The sequence below is a fragment of the Drosophila tropicalis genome, unplaced genomic scaffold, assembly GCF_018151085.1.
Source record: "Drosophila tropicalis isolate 14030-0801.00 unplaced genomic scaffold, ASM1815108v1 contig_845, whole genome shotgun sequence".
Classification (NCBI taxonomy): domain Eukaryota; kingdom Metazoa; phylum Arthropoda; class Insecta; order Diptera; family Drosophilidae; genus Drosophila; species Drosophila tropicalis.
In genome coordinates, this window is record NW_027173338.1 from 4,707,970 (window position 1) to 4,728,326 (window position 20,357).

Genomic DNA, 20,357 nt, shown 5'->3' on the forward strand with positions numbered 1-20,357 from the left:
TTGGGGTAAAAATTTTGGGTTTCACACACAAACAGGTAAAAGAAAAAAAGGTTATTGAGTTGTTTACTTTGATGCAAAGACATGATTAAAACAATCTCTTCGAAAAAAAACAGCTTATAACGTGGGTTCTGTTATTCATTACATTGAAAAACAGACTCCACGATGGGAACAAGTAAATTTAAAAACGTATGATAGTTTGCTCTGTTAAAGAGGACGAGGGCATAGGCAATCTGCTAAGGTTGTCCGCTGGGTTTAGAAGCGTCTTTAGGACACCCATGGTTTAATATTATTCCTTAAAACCATAACTAAGAATCCACCATGCATAGCCATGGTACCGTGGCCACTCCTCCTCGTTCGAAATAATCAATGATTGAAAGGTTCTCTTCATTTGATTGCCTTTTCTTAAAGAAATTAAATTTAATGCTTTTTGCTTGCCTTTGTCAAAAAGAAAATGACAAGCAGAACCCAAATTGAAGTCAAAAGTAAAAGTGACAGTTGCGCTAATTTTCAACTTTTTGGTTGGGACAAAAGAAAGTAAATGCCACGCAAAATAAGAAGAACACAGAGGGCCGGGGTTAGCTTTGGCCACGCCGAAATCGGAATACCCTTGCAAGCTATTTTGTTACTCTTCTCATATCTAAATGAACTCGTCTCGTCGGGCCTATCAAGAATATACATTATATGGTCGGAGATGCTTCCCTCTTATTCAAAGAAATTCAATAATAAAGAAATGTAAAACGAGTAATTAGTAACGGTAACCGAAACCAATTGAACCAATTGGTAAAATGAATTGGATAAGCTAAATCGGTTAAGAGACACCTATTCCATAACTTTTTTATTAATAAACGTTTAATTGCTTGCTAAATCTCATTCGATACGGTATATTTACTTCCTTGTTCAGAATTAGATATAAAAGACTTTGGATTTCTTTAATTTTTCCATTCAAGTTTTAATATGAATTTCCATCTATCTGGACTAGCGTTTCTACTGATCGCCGCCGGCATGGCAAATGCTGAATGGAGACAACCAGTTTGTTGCACAAGACCTATTCCGTGCCCCTTCGTTGAAATTTGTGTACGGCCAAGTGGCGCATAAATGGATTCTACACGAACGCTGCGATGTGAATTTATTTAAAATTTGTCCATTAAAAGAGCAGAAAAAACAGAGTTTAACATAGTCGGGGTCATAGTTCGAGAGTTTGCCATTTGTATGGGTGCTATTTGATAAAGGGGTCAGACTCGGCTGAATCCCGAGCAGTTTAATAGCTCTTACGGTCTAGAAGGAGAAGGCGCTGCTGATCAGGAATATATGTATGTATATACTTTATATGGTAGGAAATGCTCCTTCGTCCTATGAGGTGCACACTTCTGACCAAAATTAATATACCCTTTTTGCAAGGGTATATAACTGAAAAAGGGGGCTTGACTTTAAAATTCTTGTTTTGCCTTGTGTATACATTTATATATTTCTTCTTCAACATATAACTCTGACATCTCAACGTCGGCAGGACTGTCGTTCATCAGGTCCTTGCTTTCGTTCGTTCGTTGCGCTGACTGACTTCCTTCCGCTTAGCTCATTAAACACACACACAAAAAAGCGCCGCGTCATTCCCCTGTCGTCTGGTCCTGTCTCAGACATAACTTTGTGAGCAGCAACAGAAAAAAAAAGTCTGTCTCAGAGTCTTTGGCAGGGTTTTTTTCTCAACAAACGAAATGTGAAATGTGTTTTCTTTTTCCTGCTTCGAGGATTTTTCGTCATAATGGCCGCGTTGAAGGCACCCGGGGGACAACGTCCCGCCCTTTTACCCGTCTCCTGCATATATTCCCATCCACACTCATGCGTCCCACTGCAGCCCCATTTTTGATATTTATTTGCCGTGTTTATGGTCTGCCTACCCTGCCCACTCTCCCACCCGCTCTCTTAGCCGCCTGTGCATAATTTTATTTGTTTGCTTAAAAAGAATTAAAAGAGGTTTTTCATTTTATTATTATTTTTTGTTTCGTTTGGAGTTTTTCTTCATCTTCTTTCAAGGCAACAACTGTGTTTTTTTTTTTTTTTTTTTGAGAGGGAGGATTTTTTAATGCGCTAAATCGCTTTTATGGGAGTTGCGGTGCCGGCAATGCGAAGAGGAACAGAAAGAGAGGGATGTAAAGTGAGGGGAGGGCGCCCTGGTAGGCCCAACAGAGGCAACATTTTGGCAATTGTTGACATTAACATTTCTGGTTGTAATTCGACGAGTTGTTTTGTGGCTTATAAAAAGAGCAAAATGTATCTGTGTGTGTGTGTGTGTGTGAATGTGTGTGTGGTTGGCTCCATAAAGTAATCGTCATGAAATCTGCTTGAAAGAAACTTTTTGTTTTTACTTGAGCAATTTTAATGACTTATCCAAAATATTTTTTTGGGTTCACTTAAGTTTTTCTCTGTCTATACAACGTAATAGTATCAAGTGAGGACCAATTTAAGTCTTATCTAAAACAAAATCGTCCTACTTTTATGATATATTTTATTTATTTATAATTCGAAGACTTTAGATAGGTCTTGGCTTTAAAATACTTGAATTTTATTTTGTATTTATTAGAAACGTTAACCCAAAGAATTTAATTTCAAACGTTTAGCTTAAAGGTTTTCAACTTTGTTGAGGGTTAAATAATTTCGAAAATCACAATCTTATGATCAGATTTCTCAGTGTCATCTTCTTTAATTAGTTATTAGTTGTTTATTTTAACCATTAACCAAAGCTCTTCTTCAAAATAAATACTTTTGCTGATTCATTTATTAGTATTTTATTTCTATTTATTTTAAGTTTTTTTTTTTTTTTATTAAAACGTTCATATTCCATATTCAAAGCATTTTTCCATACCATTTGAACTGTTAAATACTTTTTATTTAGTTTTAAATTAAGCATAGCAATTTTCCTGTTGACTAATTTTTGTGAACAACATAAAACAACATGGGGCAATAGCAAAATGTTTGGCCACATAAACTAAATTATGCACTCGTCGTTGGTCAAAAACAAAAATTTTCCCCCTCATAAAAAAAGAAATAACAATATATAATATTCTGCACGAAATTTATGCCCATAAAAATTTGTTGATTAGAAAATACCTAAGCACACACACAAACATAAAATTGCATAAATATATGGCAATTAAATTTTAATGAGTGGCAATCGAATAAACAAATAACAAAAATTCAAAACTTCTCCCTGTCCAAATGGACACAGACCATTATTCTGCCATATCGTTAGAGGGCTGGAGTGGGGGTTGGGCTTTTTGTGTGCTCATTTTTTTTATTTTTTATATATTTTATTTTATTTTTTATTATTTCAACCAAGTGCGGTCTCAGCTCGTTAACTGCACAAACAACATGTCAGCACTTTTTATTTCACCAATGAGAAAGAGAGTCGGTTCAGGGTTCAGTTCACTTTTTATTTTATTATTTGGTCTGGCCATCATTACTCAAGTGTCCTTACACAAACCAAAGGGCCGGACCACGGGTCTTGCCTATAACAACAAAGTCTATACACTCTTTTCCCAGTAATTCTGTGACTTTTTAATTAAGACTAGAGATACTTTATCAATTTTATACTAAAAGCTGTGAATATTGTAACCGAACAGATGGTTAAAGGTGTTTATAGGAATACCTTAAGCTGAACTCTTTCACATTGCTATATGCTCCCGATTTGCAAGAGTATATCAATTGAAAATGAAATGCTCTACACACTAGGTCGCCACTTCACTTGCTTTCAGCCATCAAACGTATGGGTCAAATAAACCGCAGAATTGCAGTTAAAGGTTTGAGTTGAGGAACCGACCAAAAGTATTAATCACAGTAGTCAGAAAGGACCCTTCTTCGTTTGGCGTCTGCAAACTTTTCTTACAACATATCGATAAAGCGTTCAGGCGAGAAAAAATATTACTATATTTGAACAAGAATCGAAGAGTTATACCCTGTTAATGGAGATTATCCCCAATAGCCGCTAATAAAGATATCAATATCTTCAGCTTAAAAAAGAGATAAGGACGAGAAAGATCGTCGAATTTAGTACAAAACTGTCTCAGTTTATAAATAAAGCAACATTTATTACTAGGCTAAGAAACCCGCCTAATATAACCTACCTCTTTTTCTATGGAGGGTATTAAACGCAACCATAACGTGTTTCGTTTCTGCGGTCAAATAAAAATGTTAGCCAACAGTTGGCCACTGTTTTTTATATATTCTTATTTTTTATTTTTAGTTGGTTTTGGGTAAATAACATAAAAAATACATATATGTACATATATGTATATGGTTAAAAAAGGATGAAGAAAAACATGTGAAAAGTGAAAGCATTAATAAAATAAGCCACCCTGGCGCCATTTGCTATGCTATAGTATTTCCTATTTCTGTATCTGTTTTTTTTCCCCGAGTGCCTCGAAAATTGCGGTTAGTTTTCATCTTTCTCCTTTAGTTTTGTATCCTTTTTTCATCTATTCAGTTATATATTTTTTTTTTGTGTGTGTGTTCTTGTAACTGCGTTGCGGTCTTCGACTCTCGACTTGACTCTTAACTCCTTTCCTCTTTTCTTTTTGGACAAAACAAAAGCTGCAAAGCTAGTCCCTAACTCCAGGCACCTCTCGTGCTGTTTTCCTAAATCCCCCCCGCTCTCGCCATAACAAACCACCTTCACCACTTTCAACAAGCTGTTGGCTGTTCGCTCCCTCTATCATCAGAGTATATGTGTGTGTGTGTGTGAGTCTGGTCGCCGCTTCTTGGTTCATTGATTTTGGTGTGGAAATGAACTTTGCTAGTTTTTTTTTTATTTTTCCTGGTTGGTTTCTGTGGCAGAAAGTTTTCTTTTTTCTCTACTTGTTTTTCGTGGGTTTTCCCTAGATTTTCGGCACTTTGTAAGCATTATTTGTTTTCGCTTTTATTTATGTGCTGTGGTTAGTTTTGTTTAGCATGCAATTTTTGTGAAGTAACTTGAAAATAAATTGAAGTTACACACAACGAAAGATGGAAAAATAGAAATGGTATTTTTCCAGCTGAAAATCAACTAAGATGCTAAGAAGATAATGCTTATAAATTGTAGCTAAAGATTTCCCAATGATTGGCTGAACAAACCAAAAAAGTTATTTTTGTTTTATCAAGATAAAATAACATCTTGAATGAGTATTTGAACAGCTTATCTTCTCTTTCTCTTCTGGCCTTTTTTTAAAACCTGTACTAAACTTAGCATACTTAACAGCGTTTTGAAATTTGAACAAAAAACGATCTCACATATAAAATATTTCGTGAACTAAAAATGCATGCAATTTAAATGCAAGGTTTTTATTTACATTTTCTTTAACTATTTAAATAATAATATTTGCAAATGGGTGGAACAAAAAAAAGGCAACTCGTATGCATGAAAAGTAGATCACACAAACACACACACATACATAGGTGTTGTGTGAGAATTTCATAAAACAATAAAGGTGAAAAAGACACACACATATACACAGTAGGAAGAAGAGGAAGCGTAGAGGGCATTTTCGATTTCACTCGCGTGGTTCTCTCTGTTATCCTTGACTGAGCTCTCAGCCTGCAGCTAAATTAGCTTTACTGCTGAGAGCTTTTCATGGGTCACAGGACGAACAAAACAACAGGCAGGCATTCAAAAGAGGTTTTTTCTGTTTTTTTCTTGTTTTGTCTCCTTTTTTTTTTGCATGTCAGCCTACACACACACACACAATTGAAATGAAACAGACGCAAGACAAAATGCTGCAACTTGGCTGGCAAATAAATAGAACACAAGAGTGTGGGCCAAATGCATAAGTAATGCATGACTCACAGTGCTTGAGGATTGGTAGGCTTCCGCTTGTGTGTAGCAAAAGATCTTAAATCACAGTCCTGGTTCTTATAATAAATTTCAGATGATGCACAAAGTCAAATTTGTTAAGGAATTTAGTGTTCAATGCAGTTTTTCGCCAATTCATAAATTAATAAAAAAAAAAAAACGTTGTAAATTGCAAAAGAGATTTTAAGATCAGTTTTAACTTTCTGTTATAATCAATCATTTGGATAGTACTCTCCATGGTCACACCCCATGGGGATGTACAAACCTTTGCTCTATGTATGTAAGAATCAACTAAGCTTTCGTCCTTCAGTTCAATGTTTTTTGTTCCGCATCTTGTTCTTGTGGACTCACGCATTCCATTGTCAGAGCACACAAAAGCCATATACGAGAGCGTACATAGAGTGAGTGCAAGAAATATGCAAACATATTTGCTTACGTGTGGGTGTCGTAGCTCTCTCCTTCCACTTAAGCAAATGAAACATCACCCTCATTCCCCAGTCCATTATTTTTACTCCTTCACTTTCTCTAGTTTATCTACATGCAATTCTCTCATTTCTTTCAGTTGAAACAATGTTAAGCTAATTGCCTTAACACACGACGCGTTTTAAAGTCAATGAACGATTTTAAATACCTTCTTTTTTTTTGCAAAATTTGTTCAGGCACGCAAATGTCAAAGCCAACGAGGAACATAAAAAATAAAAATGTCTTAACACAAAAAAAAATATAACTACTAAAAATAAATGTTCATGAATTGTTTGGTTTTCCACATAAACCATAAATTAAAGGAAGGAGTCGAGGCGCAAAAAGTGCCAGAGAATGTCAAGAAGGGGGAAAGAAGTATATTTGCATGTGTATGAGTGAGTGGCAAAGGGAGGATGGAGAACATGAAAAACAATATGTCAAATGTTATTATACATTAAATTAGTTAAGACCTTCTCACAAGCTTCTACTACTACTACTAATACTACTGCACACACAAGGAGTAAAAAAAGGGCTCCTAAAATATGTGTAATAAAGTTGCCTGTCGCCTTCAAGGAGTGTTCTTCTCCCTTTCACTCTCTGTCTCTGTGGTCGTTTGAGTGTATGCGTGTCAAGCTCTCTTTCTTTGGATTTGCCCAGCAGCAATTTGTCACTTGTATTTTGATCACAAAAAAGACAAAAAAAACAAAACCTAAGAGAAAGAAAAACCAAGTACAACTGTTTTGTGGGTTTTTCTTCTTTTGGTGTTGCCTGCTTTGAGGCGTCGCAGCTTGCGTGTTTATGTGATTTTTTGGCGTGTTTACATACCAGACACATTACATGACACACAAACATCACAAACTCACGCACATAAAAAACATAGACAATTGAGACACTTTTTGGGCCAAGGATATTCATATAAGAGAAAACGGATTTAATAATCCAACATCATTTAATCTTTGAAATGCATTTTCACATATTTCTTTCAAAACTTAAGCTTCTGTTAACATTGAACGATATTGTACATAAATAAACTAGAAGCAAAGTTAATAGCAAACGAAATAAAAATAACTGGAAAACATACTACAGAATATTTAAAACTGTTAACCATAACTTTCCATTTACTCGGAGATATGTAATTCTACGAGCTTTAATGTCCTAGAAACTTTTTTATTTGCGTGACTTTTTTGAGACCATTTATGTCACTCATTATATGAATTTTCCTTGCTGATTTTTAATGCATTTTCACTGTTTCGTTCACTCGACATCAGACGGTGAACTCTTTTTCAATCGACATTCGTTTTACTACCCCTTTTCTCATCACTTTCGATATGATTTTTTTTTTTTTTTTGCTTTTAATGTTGATTTTAGTTAATGAATTAAGTTTGTTTTTTTAAGCAATTTTTCCCCCCCATGTTTGTGAAAATTCATGCAAACAACACTCTCTAATGAAAGAGATATTGATGAAAAATGTTAATGCTGTGCAATTAATATTAATACGAAATGTCTACATTTAATAATCATCATTGACGAAATTATCATGAAACTTTTTTAATTATAAAAGCACAAGGAAAGATTTTGACCTCATATTATGTTCGACGACCTATTTCAAGTGGATTGCGGTTGTTTTTCTAGTTGATAGGAAAACTATCAGTTCAAAAGTTCGTAACTGGATACACAGGACACACAAGACAATTCATATATTCCGTAGGGTCTTTAGCAAGGAAAGGAGTATATGCACTTATTAAACCGTAAACAAAACGAGAATCATGGTCAGGCTCATTAACTAACATCAAGAGCGATTTCTTTCAGACAATCACATTTAAGGCATAGTGTACATAGTGAAAGTGACAAAAATGAATGCTGCATTACTTTTTGGGCTAGTAAATTGAATGGATGTGGATCGAAGTGCGTAAGTGTCTGTGTGTACTCTGTATGGGATCATAACTCACCTATCCTTCAGACAAATTTTGAACTCTTGCTGTGAGTCATAATCGCTGCTATCATTATAGTTACGCTCCCGTTCCCTTTCTCTTTCGCGCTCTCGCTCACACTGATATTCGTGCATATGGGCCAACTGTTTGTGGAATAATTCCTGATGGGATTGCAGCAAGTCGTGATGATCATGGAAGGCAGCCAAGCTCGATAATTGGTGATGATATGGCAATTGCAGTTGAGGTGAGGCGGGCCGAGGACGTTGATAGGGATGATGATGTTGATGCGGATGATGGCTGGTGGTCGAATGATTATTATTATTACTGTTATGACGAGTCAAATTATGACGACTTGTCGTCTTGAGTTTTGTATGCGTCGCTGCTGTGCTCTGTTGATTCAGATTGTTATGGCCATTTAATTGGGTCGTTACCAACTGTTTGCTGGTGTTACTGATATTGATTTTGGTATCCACTACCTCGGCCAGTCCGAATTCAAGTTCAGCTTGAGCCTGCTGCTCGTAGGCCTGTTGCGCTTGTTGCAATCTTTCTCTTTCATTTCGCGGTGAATTGGCCAATTGTTCGGCTGGTGGTTCGATCTCTACTGCTGAATAATCATAATCCAAACGATGGAGATGATGATGATGGTGCAGATGATGATGATGATGCGGAAGATGATTTTGTGTCGATTTCTGTCCAACTGCCGCTGTGGCTGCTCCGCCGGCACCACCACCAACAATTAAGCTACCAGCACCATTTGTGGTTGGAGTACTTGTGGCCGTCACCGCTCCGGTTCCTGGTGTGGCCGCTGTGGCTATTTTACCGGCCAACGCATCCAATGAACTGAGCATTGTGCCGGGCCTTGTCTTCAAAATCTTCTGCTGCTGATGCTCCTCCTCGTCGCCTTTTTAGCACTTGGGATGGAAATATTTCATAGGCATACAGCAGCTGATTTAAGTCTCTTTTCGGTTTGCTATTAAAAATTTGTCTCCTTTTTTTGTTTGCCTGTTTCTGTTTGTTCTGTTTCTTGTTCTTTTTTTCTTTAATTTAATTGCTTTTTACTTGCCTGAAGGAAGAGTTGAAGGGGAGGCGAAATTGCATTGGATTAGTATAAAGAGAATAATGATGAAACATTTTTTTTTTTTTGGTTTAGTATTTGAAACGAAAAACGCAGAAAAAACAAAACAAATCGAGATTATTAACAACCTTGAAACAATGCTATTTCTCTTTTCATTCCTTTAATATGAATATATATCTGACTCTTTCATTTTATACAATTGTCTGTGTGTGAGTGTGTTTAGGTTGAGGCTACATTTCACTCTTGTGCCTGAGAGAGCCTTCAGCACAAAAGCAAGTACACACACTCCATACACACACACACAGAAGCAGAATGAAAGCTGCATTCAACTTGTGTGTGCGTGTGTGTGTGTGGGAGTGAGTGAGTATATGTGTGTGTGGTTGTAAAATGCAAACACTTGAGCTCTCTAGTAGATGGGCTAGCTTTTGTCACATTGCGGATGTTGATTCTTTCATTGTTAGTCCAAGGAGTATGTCCGTCCATCCCACACCTAGTCTTCCCTACCCCTCCTTATATCCTATGTGTGTGTATGTCCACTTTGTGGCCAAAAAGTATGGTTAGAATGGTTTTTTCGTCACCAAAAGAGAAACAATCGAATTTAAAAACATATTAACCCATTTAAATTATCAAATAATATATCGATAAGCGAGAACATGCTTCATAATAATGGCAAGAAATAAATTGGATAATTGCTTAAATTAAAATAAAAATATTTCTTTATATATTCGTTTATAAAATTTGTTAATTTATTTAATCTAATTTTGTCTTGAATAAGCCAATTGTGAAATATAAATTATTTTTGGGAAAACATATTTTAATAATTATTACAAAATTAAATAAATAATATATAAATATAATTAGTGAAATCAATTTTCATAAATTTCTATTTACTTGTCAACCAAACTGTAACTTAAAAAATGTTCCTGTTAACTATCCTCTTTGAAGTCTCATTTAAAATTGACTACATTTTGTGTGCCAAAGTGAATAAGTTGCAAAAATTTGCCAGCTAATTAAGTACAGTCACCGCAAAAAGTATTAACAATGCAAACACAAATAACAATTTACTTCTGAAGACTTCCTCTGCTGTCATCTATTCCCGTCTGCCACACACCACCCACTCATTTCCTGGCGTCAAAACATCCTGACCAAAAAGAGAAAATAAGAAAATACTGAAAGACGACGACGCAACATAAAAGTCGTGGAGACTAGGAAGAGGTAAAAGAAACTACGTTTCTTTTTTTTTTCTTTAGTTGATATAATGCCATGTAATAAGGAAGCAACATTTACAAAAGCCAAATACATATACATCGGGAATGTATGTATGTATGCGCACACACATACTTACACAAATAAAAGAGAGAGAGAGAGAGAGAGAGAGAGAGAAAGAGAGCAATGTATAGAAAAGTGCTTGGACGCGTGTAAATTGCAAAGAGTAAAATCTTGTAAAGGCAAATTCCTTTCAAATGCAACCATTTCCTGGAAAGGGAAAAGTGCATAGAGAAAATGAGATGGAGGAACTACTTAAAGTTGCAATACACACAAACACAAACACACACACACGCACCCACATACAACGCATTCAAGTTGACTTTTATATGTCATACAACAAACAGCAAGCAAGCAAGCACAAGTCCTACGTCCTGTATCCTGCCTACCTCTTCTAAAGAGCATGCAAAGCATGCACAAACGAATGGCTAGACAACAGTCATACCATTCCATTCCCATTCTAACACACATACTCACGCCTCCTTCTTGTTCACCAGTACACACACACACTTCTTCACCATAGTGAAAAGATACTAAGCAAACATTGTAGTTTACCAACCTACAACAAGAACAATTTTGTCCAGTCAAGCATGTAAAATTTATTGAAGATATTTCCATTCCCAGGTCGAAGAGACAGTGGATGGAGAGAAGCGGTTAAGCAGGTAAGAGGAGTGTGCAAATGAGTTGGATGATTTTATGTGGTCAACTTGATGGGGTTAACCGCAAAGTATGTTAAGTCTGCTCAAAAAACCCTTGGAGAAATCTTCAAATGCAGATGAACCTGCCACTGATGTTTGTGATAGCCGCAAAGTATGCCAAAGAAATTTCTGATTAATGCCAGGAAAAACATCCTATTTGCCCTTTCTCTACTCTTAAATGACAATTTTCCTCTTTCCTGCGACAATTACAAGGATTTGGATTTATTTTGTGGCAATCCGAAATATGTAAAGCAACCGTACAATTAAATGAAAAAAAAAATGGAAAACAAGTAAGAAGCACTACAAATTAAAAGAAAGTACTTTCTACTGATATCTTTTAAACAAAGAGTTTTAAAATCTTGTGATAATCACAGGAATAATCAGTGTCTTGTGTTGACATAGATAACTATTACCATTTTGAGCTAACAAAAGGATAATTTATAGATTCAAGGGTATTTGCAAGTCGTCGCCTGGACTTTATTTTAAAATAATTTTTACATTTTGTCTTTCTAGAGCGCATATTCTTATTTGACTCTTTTGTATTTTTTGCTCGTTTTTTCGTCAGTTTTACTTTATTTAGTTTCGCCAAAGGATTTATGTTTTTGGGTTATAGAAGCGGAGCTTTGTCCTTTGATGCAGCCGACGCCGCCGCCGCCGCCATCGTTCATTCACATATTTTTTTCTTTCCATTTTCTAAAGAGATAAAAAGCTGCTAGCCTTTTGAATTTTTTATTATGACTGAAGAAGCGAAGAGAAAGGAAGAGGCTAATGAAATTTTTTTTTACAAAAAATAAAACGAAAATAGCGAGAAGAAATGTTGACTGTCGTTAAAACTTTTGTCTTGCTGGCTAACTGGTTGTCCTAGTTCTTTTCTTTTCTAAAGACTAAAATTAAGTTAACGAATTAAGAATTCATGGGCAAAAAAAGAGTAAATCAAATTTTTTGTTTACTGGAAAATTGTTTTCATAAATTTTCACAATAAAAACTGAGTAAGCAGCTGCTGTTGCCTTCTACTGTGGCGGGGAAAAATTTCTTCTTTTACAGCTGTGAAATTTTTTCGTTTTTTTTTTCCTGACAGATTAGCAAGGCAAAGAACTAGAATGAGAAGTGGGAGGTAAAGCAAACGTTGACAAGGACAGTCGATTGACTGCAAGAGATACAGACAGACAGAGGGAGAGAAAGAAAAGGAGCAAAAGAGAGTGGTTTGTTATTGAAAGAAATTCTGAAAGAACTTCTGTTACTGCTGCCAGGAAATTGAGAAAGTGTAAACCGTAAAAAATAAGAAAAACCAAGTTAAACGAAAAACTTTTCCTCTTGCTGGTCACTTTTTTTATTCTAAGAAACTTGGAAAGGTCAAAACTTTTCCGCTAATGAGAGTAAGAGTTTTTCCTTATTTTTTTTTTTTTTTATTTTTGCGGTAAAAAAGTGTAAACTTCTTGTGGTTGCTTTTTTAGCGTTATTTTTTTCAAATTCTAGTTGATGGCATAAATAATTTATTCAATTTTGCGGGGAATGTTTTCTGCTAGGGAGGAACGAGGAGAGGTCAACAATTTTGGGAGTTTTTAATTAAATCAAAGTTGACTTTAATTGAATATTTCTTAAGGGGCAAAAACAAAAGACGGTACTACCAGGCAAAAGTGGCTCCTCATCTCGCTCTCTCTCTAAGCTAAGCTATTAAGCCTTAAAAGTCTAATAAAATAAACAGTAAACACACTTAATGCCTTGATTACCAGGCAGGCGGCAACAGCAAGAGCAGCAAAAGGATAGGCCAATGGCCAGGCGAAAAATTCAAGTCCTGGGCAAGGGGTTGAGACTTGAAGGTCTTAAGAACACTAAGCTTTTGTTGTTGGGCAGAGCCCAAGCAAGACGGACAGATTTATGCCCAAACGTATACGAAATGTTGACCTCAAAATTTTTAAGAGAAATCTAGGCTTCCCTTGAGATGGAGACGAGTCTTAACATTGGCAGTGAAACATATGTTGCCACAAATCTAAAAAGTAAAACCGAATTGGGAGAGCTGAGGTTTGTTATTTTATATTTCTAGCCTGTGTGTGTTTTGAAAATTATTAGTTTAAATTGTCTGATTTTATGACTTCTGAAACTCCCAATGGCTGATACGATATAATCAGGAGAAAATGTTTGTTAACTAGGAACTTGATCTAACAAGTAATTATTATGTGGCTCGGACCATGAACTTTTAATGGGTAAACTGACTTTTGCCAGCAAGAAAATATAATTTTAAGAACTGATTTTAATACCTTCTGTTTTTTTTCTCTTGGGCAATGGGTCGTTTCCGTTCGTCTTGGTTTAGTTTTGGCCACGAAGTAAATTTATAGCAAATGATGTGGCCAGACTGGAGCTCAACTGTCTTAAAGTAAAATATTGACAGTTTTCGAGAGTTTTGCTAGTAGCATAAACTGCGCTCTACTGCTGTCTGTTGCCTTCGTCAGGGCCATGGAAAGAAAGTTTCCTTATTTTATTTTCTACTCTTCTTGGTCTTCATTTTTCGATGGCGGGGTGTGAGGTCGCTCTGCTTGAAAAAGCAACAAGCAGCAAAGCAGAAAGTAATTGCTTTCTCCTCTCTCAATGAAAGTCTGCTTTTTATGTGGCTTTAACTTGGCATGACTTGGCTTGTTGTGGTCGTTGCCTCTCACATCCACTTCTACTATGTTCATTTTCATCTTTATCCACTGCCACGGCAACCATTAAGACAAGAACGAGCGAGATAGAGAAATTTTCTGTAGCTATATTTAATTCTTAGAAGAAATCTAAGTTCTTTAAATATGACAAGTTTATGGCAACTTTTTAGCACCACATCTTCCACTCACACGTGGCATCCATTATATGTATTTAATTCATGGTACAAGCAAACAAGAAATCGATAGAATGTCCAAGAGCCAAGTCAAGTTGCTTCTGCTTTCATCAACATTTTGGCCTAGATTAATTAGTTCATCTCTTCTTATACATTTACATATAGATTTCCTCATCTTTGTCTGCCCACCTAACGTACTCGTCGAAGGAGTTTCTCTTGAATTAATCATAATTTTGTCAAGAGTGAGTTGAGAATTATTTATTATTAAATTGTCAGCTAACAATTTATGTGGTAAATGTCGAAATCTAAGAAGTATTTTGTCCAATGACAATATTTGTAAATGTGAAGTGAAATCCAAATGCTTGTCATATGATGATTTAACTTGAATGCTTGGTAATTGAAACATTAAATCACATAGCTTAAATTCAAATATTATCATCGAAGGGAAACGAAGTGCATTTTGAAACTTGTCCTTCATTTCACATTGCATTTAAATGGTTTGGAAATTATACAAGGGTCTGGGGTTTTCTAGATGAACTAACAGGATTACAACTTTTCATATCTGAAAAGAGTTCAACACACACACACAATTAACTAAATTGGCCGCCAACTTGAGGCTAAGCCATACAGTTGAACAATATCCTCAGTTTGAAGCTCAAAATTTGTAATCAAGAAAATATTAGTGATATGTAATTTTAACGAATTGAAGCTAAGTGATTAAATTTGAAGTGTTTAACTGTTACAAATCAGTAAATGTTGACAGCGCACTTGAATCACATGTTAAAAGTTAATCCTAGCAAAGACAGACTGGGCTTGGGCTGGTAAAATGAAATTTGCTTGAGATCTTAAATAAACAATGTCAATCAAATTTTCAATCACTAAAAGATTGGTGTTTCATTTTAATTTAAATTAAACATTTTATATTTCCACATTATCATGAATATAAATGAATATATGGTGTATGGCAAAGGTAATGAAATTTCAATGAAAAGGACTGTAATAATGCAGCAAACTTCAATTGTGAGTTTGATATTTTCTCTTTTTTCAATTGATATTTTGTGCAATTTTTAATTATCAACTAACCAGAGAGACACAAAAAAAATGGATAACTTATTTTCAATGTGATATGTATTGCCCAGGACACAATTCTCTCTATAGGAACAATAACAAAAAAATGGTTTATTCCATTGCTGTCTGGTTTCATTTTTGCTTTTACGATACATTTGAGATTTGCATAAACAACAATGTGCACATGAACATGACACAACAATGGCAGCTAGCTAGCTTCCTCCCATGAACATTCTCACCCCCAACCACCTTCAACCACTTGGTTACCTGTATATAGAAATATACCTGACTCTGACTCACCGTTTGTTAGCAGAAGCAGTTGGCAGTTGGCAATTTTTGGGCAAATAGATAACAGAAAATAAATATAAATTATTACACATTGAGAGAGAGGCACCAGTAGAGAGTTGTAGTAGTAGCAATCGCATAGTTTACATCAAACCCGTCGCACTACCCCTTCAATGGGCAACCTCAACCGCTCTTAGTACCTTCATTGTATAGTTAGTTAGTCCCTGGTTCTGGATATTTGTAGTAGTTTTGTGTTTAATATTTTTATTTGAAATATTTTCTAGTTCCTCCTCTCTCCTCTGTCTGTTTTTTTGGTATTTTACAAATTGTTGTTCATTTCTATATTTTTTATTACTTGTTATTTTCATTTGGCTTATACCCATGGCAAACATAGAATAATGCTCTATAAAAATTGTATTGAAAATTGTTTCTTTTCAGGCATCACTTCTTCGTACGTATTTGATTGCTCAATTTTTGTTTCGAATTTTGAACAAAATTTTCATTACAATAAAGCTGATGAACAAATAAAAACCTGCTCCTTTGGTTGGGCTAGTCAAAAAATGTAAGAATACAAGGCCAATTTAGTGAAATTTTATTTACCTTGTGGCTGGACACCACACCTTTAGCCGTAACAATTGAAAACTAAAAATCTGAATATATCGGCCCAAGTTTTAACCATAGCATTTTTTATTTCATTTTTTTATGAACAGGAATTCATGTCAATATCAACTATTTTGGTTTTATATTCTTGACTAAACTGTGTTATACAGAAACTTTTTCATTATTTATAAATAATTCGTTGGCTAAAATTTACCAAAAGTAATTGGAAATTACATTGTTAAACCTCTCTCCTACTACAATTAAATGCCAAATTGAAGCTTTAACCTTGCGTCTCGCTTCATTCTCAGCTGCTTCCTTACACGACGTGTCGAAACCAATTAACACATTGTCCACCTTTTTAATGCTACATCCCTTCTTTTCACATTGCTAATGTCAAAACACTTTGAGAAACAGAAACTTGCGTGCCAATGCCTCGCAAACTCAACATTTTGATATCAAGACTGGGCTTTAACTTAACGTTTTACGGCCTCTTTGCCCTCTTACCGTTCACTATCATCTCATTCCCTTGGTCTAACGATATATCCCATAAATTTATGTGGCCCATACACGCAGCACGCGGCACAATTTCTCATTTAACTGCCCTTGCCATTTGCTAATTAATACGAAATTCCATTTATTTCAACGCTGAAACAACTAAATATTTCTTTTTTTCACCACCTCTCTCTCCTCTTCATCGTTTCGGACTGGACTGAACTGTCTGCCGTGTTTTTTTTTCCTGGTTTTTGGGTCGTAATTTCTGTGTTTTTGTTTTTAGTTTCGAAAGTCCAAATCAATTTGTGTTGCGTTTGCTTTTTTGACTTTCGCATCGAGATTTGTGCGCTTTTACGACTTTTGGCAGGTGGTGGCGGCTGGTGGCAATGATGGTGGGCCGCCACTATCCCATAAGCTCTGCTACAAAACCATTGCGTGTTTCTCTACGAAATGAGACATGGACGGACATTCGACTCTGGCTCTGAGAGACTCGGACACAACACGCAAAAATTTTTGTACGAAATGAAATTAATGGCATCCGCGTTGATGTTTTATTAATTTATACAGGATGTTGTTGTATTTCTGCATGAGTGTGAGTTCGAGTGTGTGGGTGTTTGTGTTTGTAGACATGGATATGGGAAGAGAGAGCTGGGAAATAAAATATATTGCTCATACGACGCGTGGTTTGCATTATTGAGTAATTAAATACTAATTAAAGTGTAACATGAGCCAATTTTCTTGATTTTCATGTATTCGGGAGGCGGTCAAAGAGAAAAGAGAAGAGAAGAAAAGTGCCAAGCCGACCGTCGTCAATAAAATGGGCAAAATGTTTGTTAAGGGTGCGTTAATGAGGAGAGACTTCCGAATGAAAAAGAAAATCCAGGTACTTTCGATGCTTATCTTTTGGCTAATGAGCTTTAATAGCCTACAAAAGTGAAATAATTAGGGGGCAATGAAAAGGTTTGTGATAAATTAAGCTTACACGATTTATCAAACACTACTTGACACAAAATCTTTTACTCCTTTCGCTTAAAAAAAAGAAACTTAAATATTCTTTCGTCTCTTTTCTGTGTCATGGTCAACATGAATTTCCATTTTTATAGCATACTTTTTTGGGTACCCGCTAATTTGATGGACATCTTTCAAAAACCTTTACCAACCTTTAAAGCAAGAAATTGAAGCCTAATGAAAAAAGTTTCAAATTCAAAGTTTTTCTCACATAAAATATTTAGATCCTGGAACGAAACAAAATTAAATAGTGTATGGCTAAAAATTTTGACATCGTAGCTAGAATGTTTTTAAATGCTAAACTAATCGAATAGTCATATTCATAAAAGGAGACCTAGTTTGATTGCCAATTTGTAGACTTTAATGTCTTTTTGCACATAATCTTTCCATTCAAATTCCTTCGATATATGGTTTATTTGCCTGCCGTTGGGCAGCACCCTGTTCAATCAACTGTTTTTAATACATCACTCACACGCAGGACACACACAGAAACACACACATATGTATAACTCTTAAAAAAAACTGTGGCTAACGAACTGACTGGCATGACAATGTCAAATTTTGGTAGCAAGCGGCAAACGATAAATTTTCACGAAAATTGACAACATCAAATAGATGGCAGCAACATTGAAAGGGACAAACAAACAAACAAGAAGCAGCAGCAGCAGTTGAAGATAACATTAAAAAAACGAGAGCACACACACACACATATGGTGGGAAGCCATCGCGTGTCAGTGAAGATTATGATAGGGATATATAATATACAGCAGCAACAACAACAAGAACATCGAGAATATTGTTGGGCAAACAGAATTCCGTTGGACGTCGTCGCACAATTTGACTGACATGTCAACGCAAATAACAGCATATAACAACAAAATGGAAATGAAACAGAAAAACTCGGCTACGGTATGGTGCATTCAAGGACTTTTTGATACCCTATAGCATTAAAAGGATTTTTAATTTAAAGGTTCAGAAGTCAGAAAACCACACCTATTGCTTATATTCACAATGGGGTTTTTTAGTTGTTTAATTTAAACTTAATTCTACTGTTATCCAACGTGATATACCCCATTTTAATCCCATCGATTCGGCACACGGTACAAAAATATACAAAAACGAATTTCATATATATGAATTTTGATCAACATTGAATGAATGACAATTGAGAAAAATTTTATTGCATTTATCAATGCAACAAACCAACGGAAAAACGAAAAAAAAAAAAACGTAAAGAAAGTTTAATAATAAAACGGACTTCCATTTGTGCTGTGGTGTATATACGTAATTAGCAATCCGTCTGAAGAAGAGTTAGCCATAGTCAAAAAGCCAGACATAAGCGGCTTCCTACGTGATGTCTAGCAATGGCTGCTGCTGCTGCTGCTGGTGTTGTCTAGCCATGCAAATCACCATGGAGCAATTAATGTGTCAAACTTCGTCTAGCCAGTGGCAACATTTTCGGTTAATTTAATATTTAAAGCTTGTCGTCTGGGCTTTCTCGGGTAACTGAGAATAATGCGATAACGCGGTTTTTTGAATTGAATGGTAGCAAGGACTGCATTCAAATAAAAGGTGAGTAAAATAATTAAAAATTAAGGGATATTAGATTATTTATAACATTTAAGAAATAATCTTTAAGAAATGAGGTATGCAGATGTCAAATTATTGTTAATTTAAATGAAATATGTATTTTTGTGATAGAACAAAACAATATTGGATAGTCAGAAGTTAAAGTTTTTAACTTTAATGTTTTCATATATTTTTTTTACGGTCGAGGTGTAAAATTTATTTACCAAATTGTCCGTTATTTTATAAATTTTGAAAAGATTTTGTTTTTCTTTTCATTTATTTATTTATAATAATGATTTTGTTGTTTAATATGTTGTTAGGGCAAACTCTCTATGAATTCATCTCTCTCTCTCTCTTTATCGAGCTCTTTTAGTCTAAACTGTTATCAATAATTGAATAGAATAAATGTGCTACATTGCGTATGAGTTATGTTTGCATCGAGCATCGTTTGTCGCTTGTTAATATGCCTCATAAATAACACATTTATGACACAGACACGCACACGCGCAACATACACACACACACACACAATAAAGGACCAGGATATTACAATGAACTTAACCAGAGTGAAAGAGATGGCCAGAGAAAAGGCATTTGTTGTTTGCTCGACTCTCTATTAGCAGCTTTGATATGCAAATTTTCACTCCCCGTCGTTCCTCTCTCTTTCTATACCGCATTTCTGTTTGCATTTGTCTATATAATAAAGTTGCGCCAGATTTTTCGCATTTATTTATGAGATTCACACAAATACACACAGAGGCGGCACACAGAGATCCTAATAGTTTAATATGCTTATAATTGTTGGAAAATGTTCTATGCCATTGTTTGACTAGCAAATGAAAATGCAGCATTTTAAATATTTTATTAATTTCCTATAAATTTTTGACAATTTAAATTTTTCCTAGTTTGCTGAGTGCAGATGACAGGCTTTGTTTTGGATTTTCTCTCTATCTCTATCATTCACTAACCCTCTCTCTCATTCACTAACCCAGTCTATGTCTGTCTCTCTTACTCCCCTTCTACTCTTTCCCATTGAATGCGTTTTTGTTAAATGAATTTAATTCTACACAATTTTATACACACAATTTGCCCAGTTAGCTGTCAACTTTTATGTCAGGGCTTAGAAGTAGTAGATCCAGGGATATTAATTCTTATATATGAATAGTCAAATTCACTTGATTTAAACATAAATCTTCAATTGAGAATTCAACTAAAATGAAAATTTAATTTTATAATGGAAATTACTAACAACGAAAACATTGGATGGAAATGT

The 20,357-nt window shown here is 35.2% G+C and overlaps 1 protein-coding gene across 2 annotated transcripts in view; it reads right to left on the bottom strand.

Moving 5' to 3' along the window:
- The window catches only part of bru1 (bruno 1), a 111,156-nt gene that overhangs the window by 70,565 nt on the left and 20,234 nt on the right, over positions 1-20,357 (bottom strand). For both annotated transcript variants that reach the window (XM_068295708.1, XM_068295709.1), the window contains exon 2: positions 8,230-9,274. In XM_068295708.1, coding sequence (XP_068151809.1) covers positions 8,230-9,059 — 830 coding nt within the window. In that variant the 5' untranslated portion in view covers positions 9,060-9,274. The remainder of the gene's footprint in view (positions 1-8,229; positions 9,275-20,357) is intronic.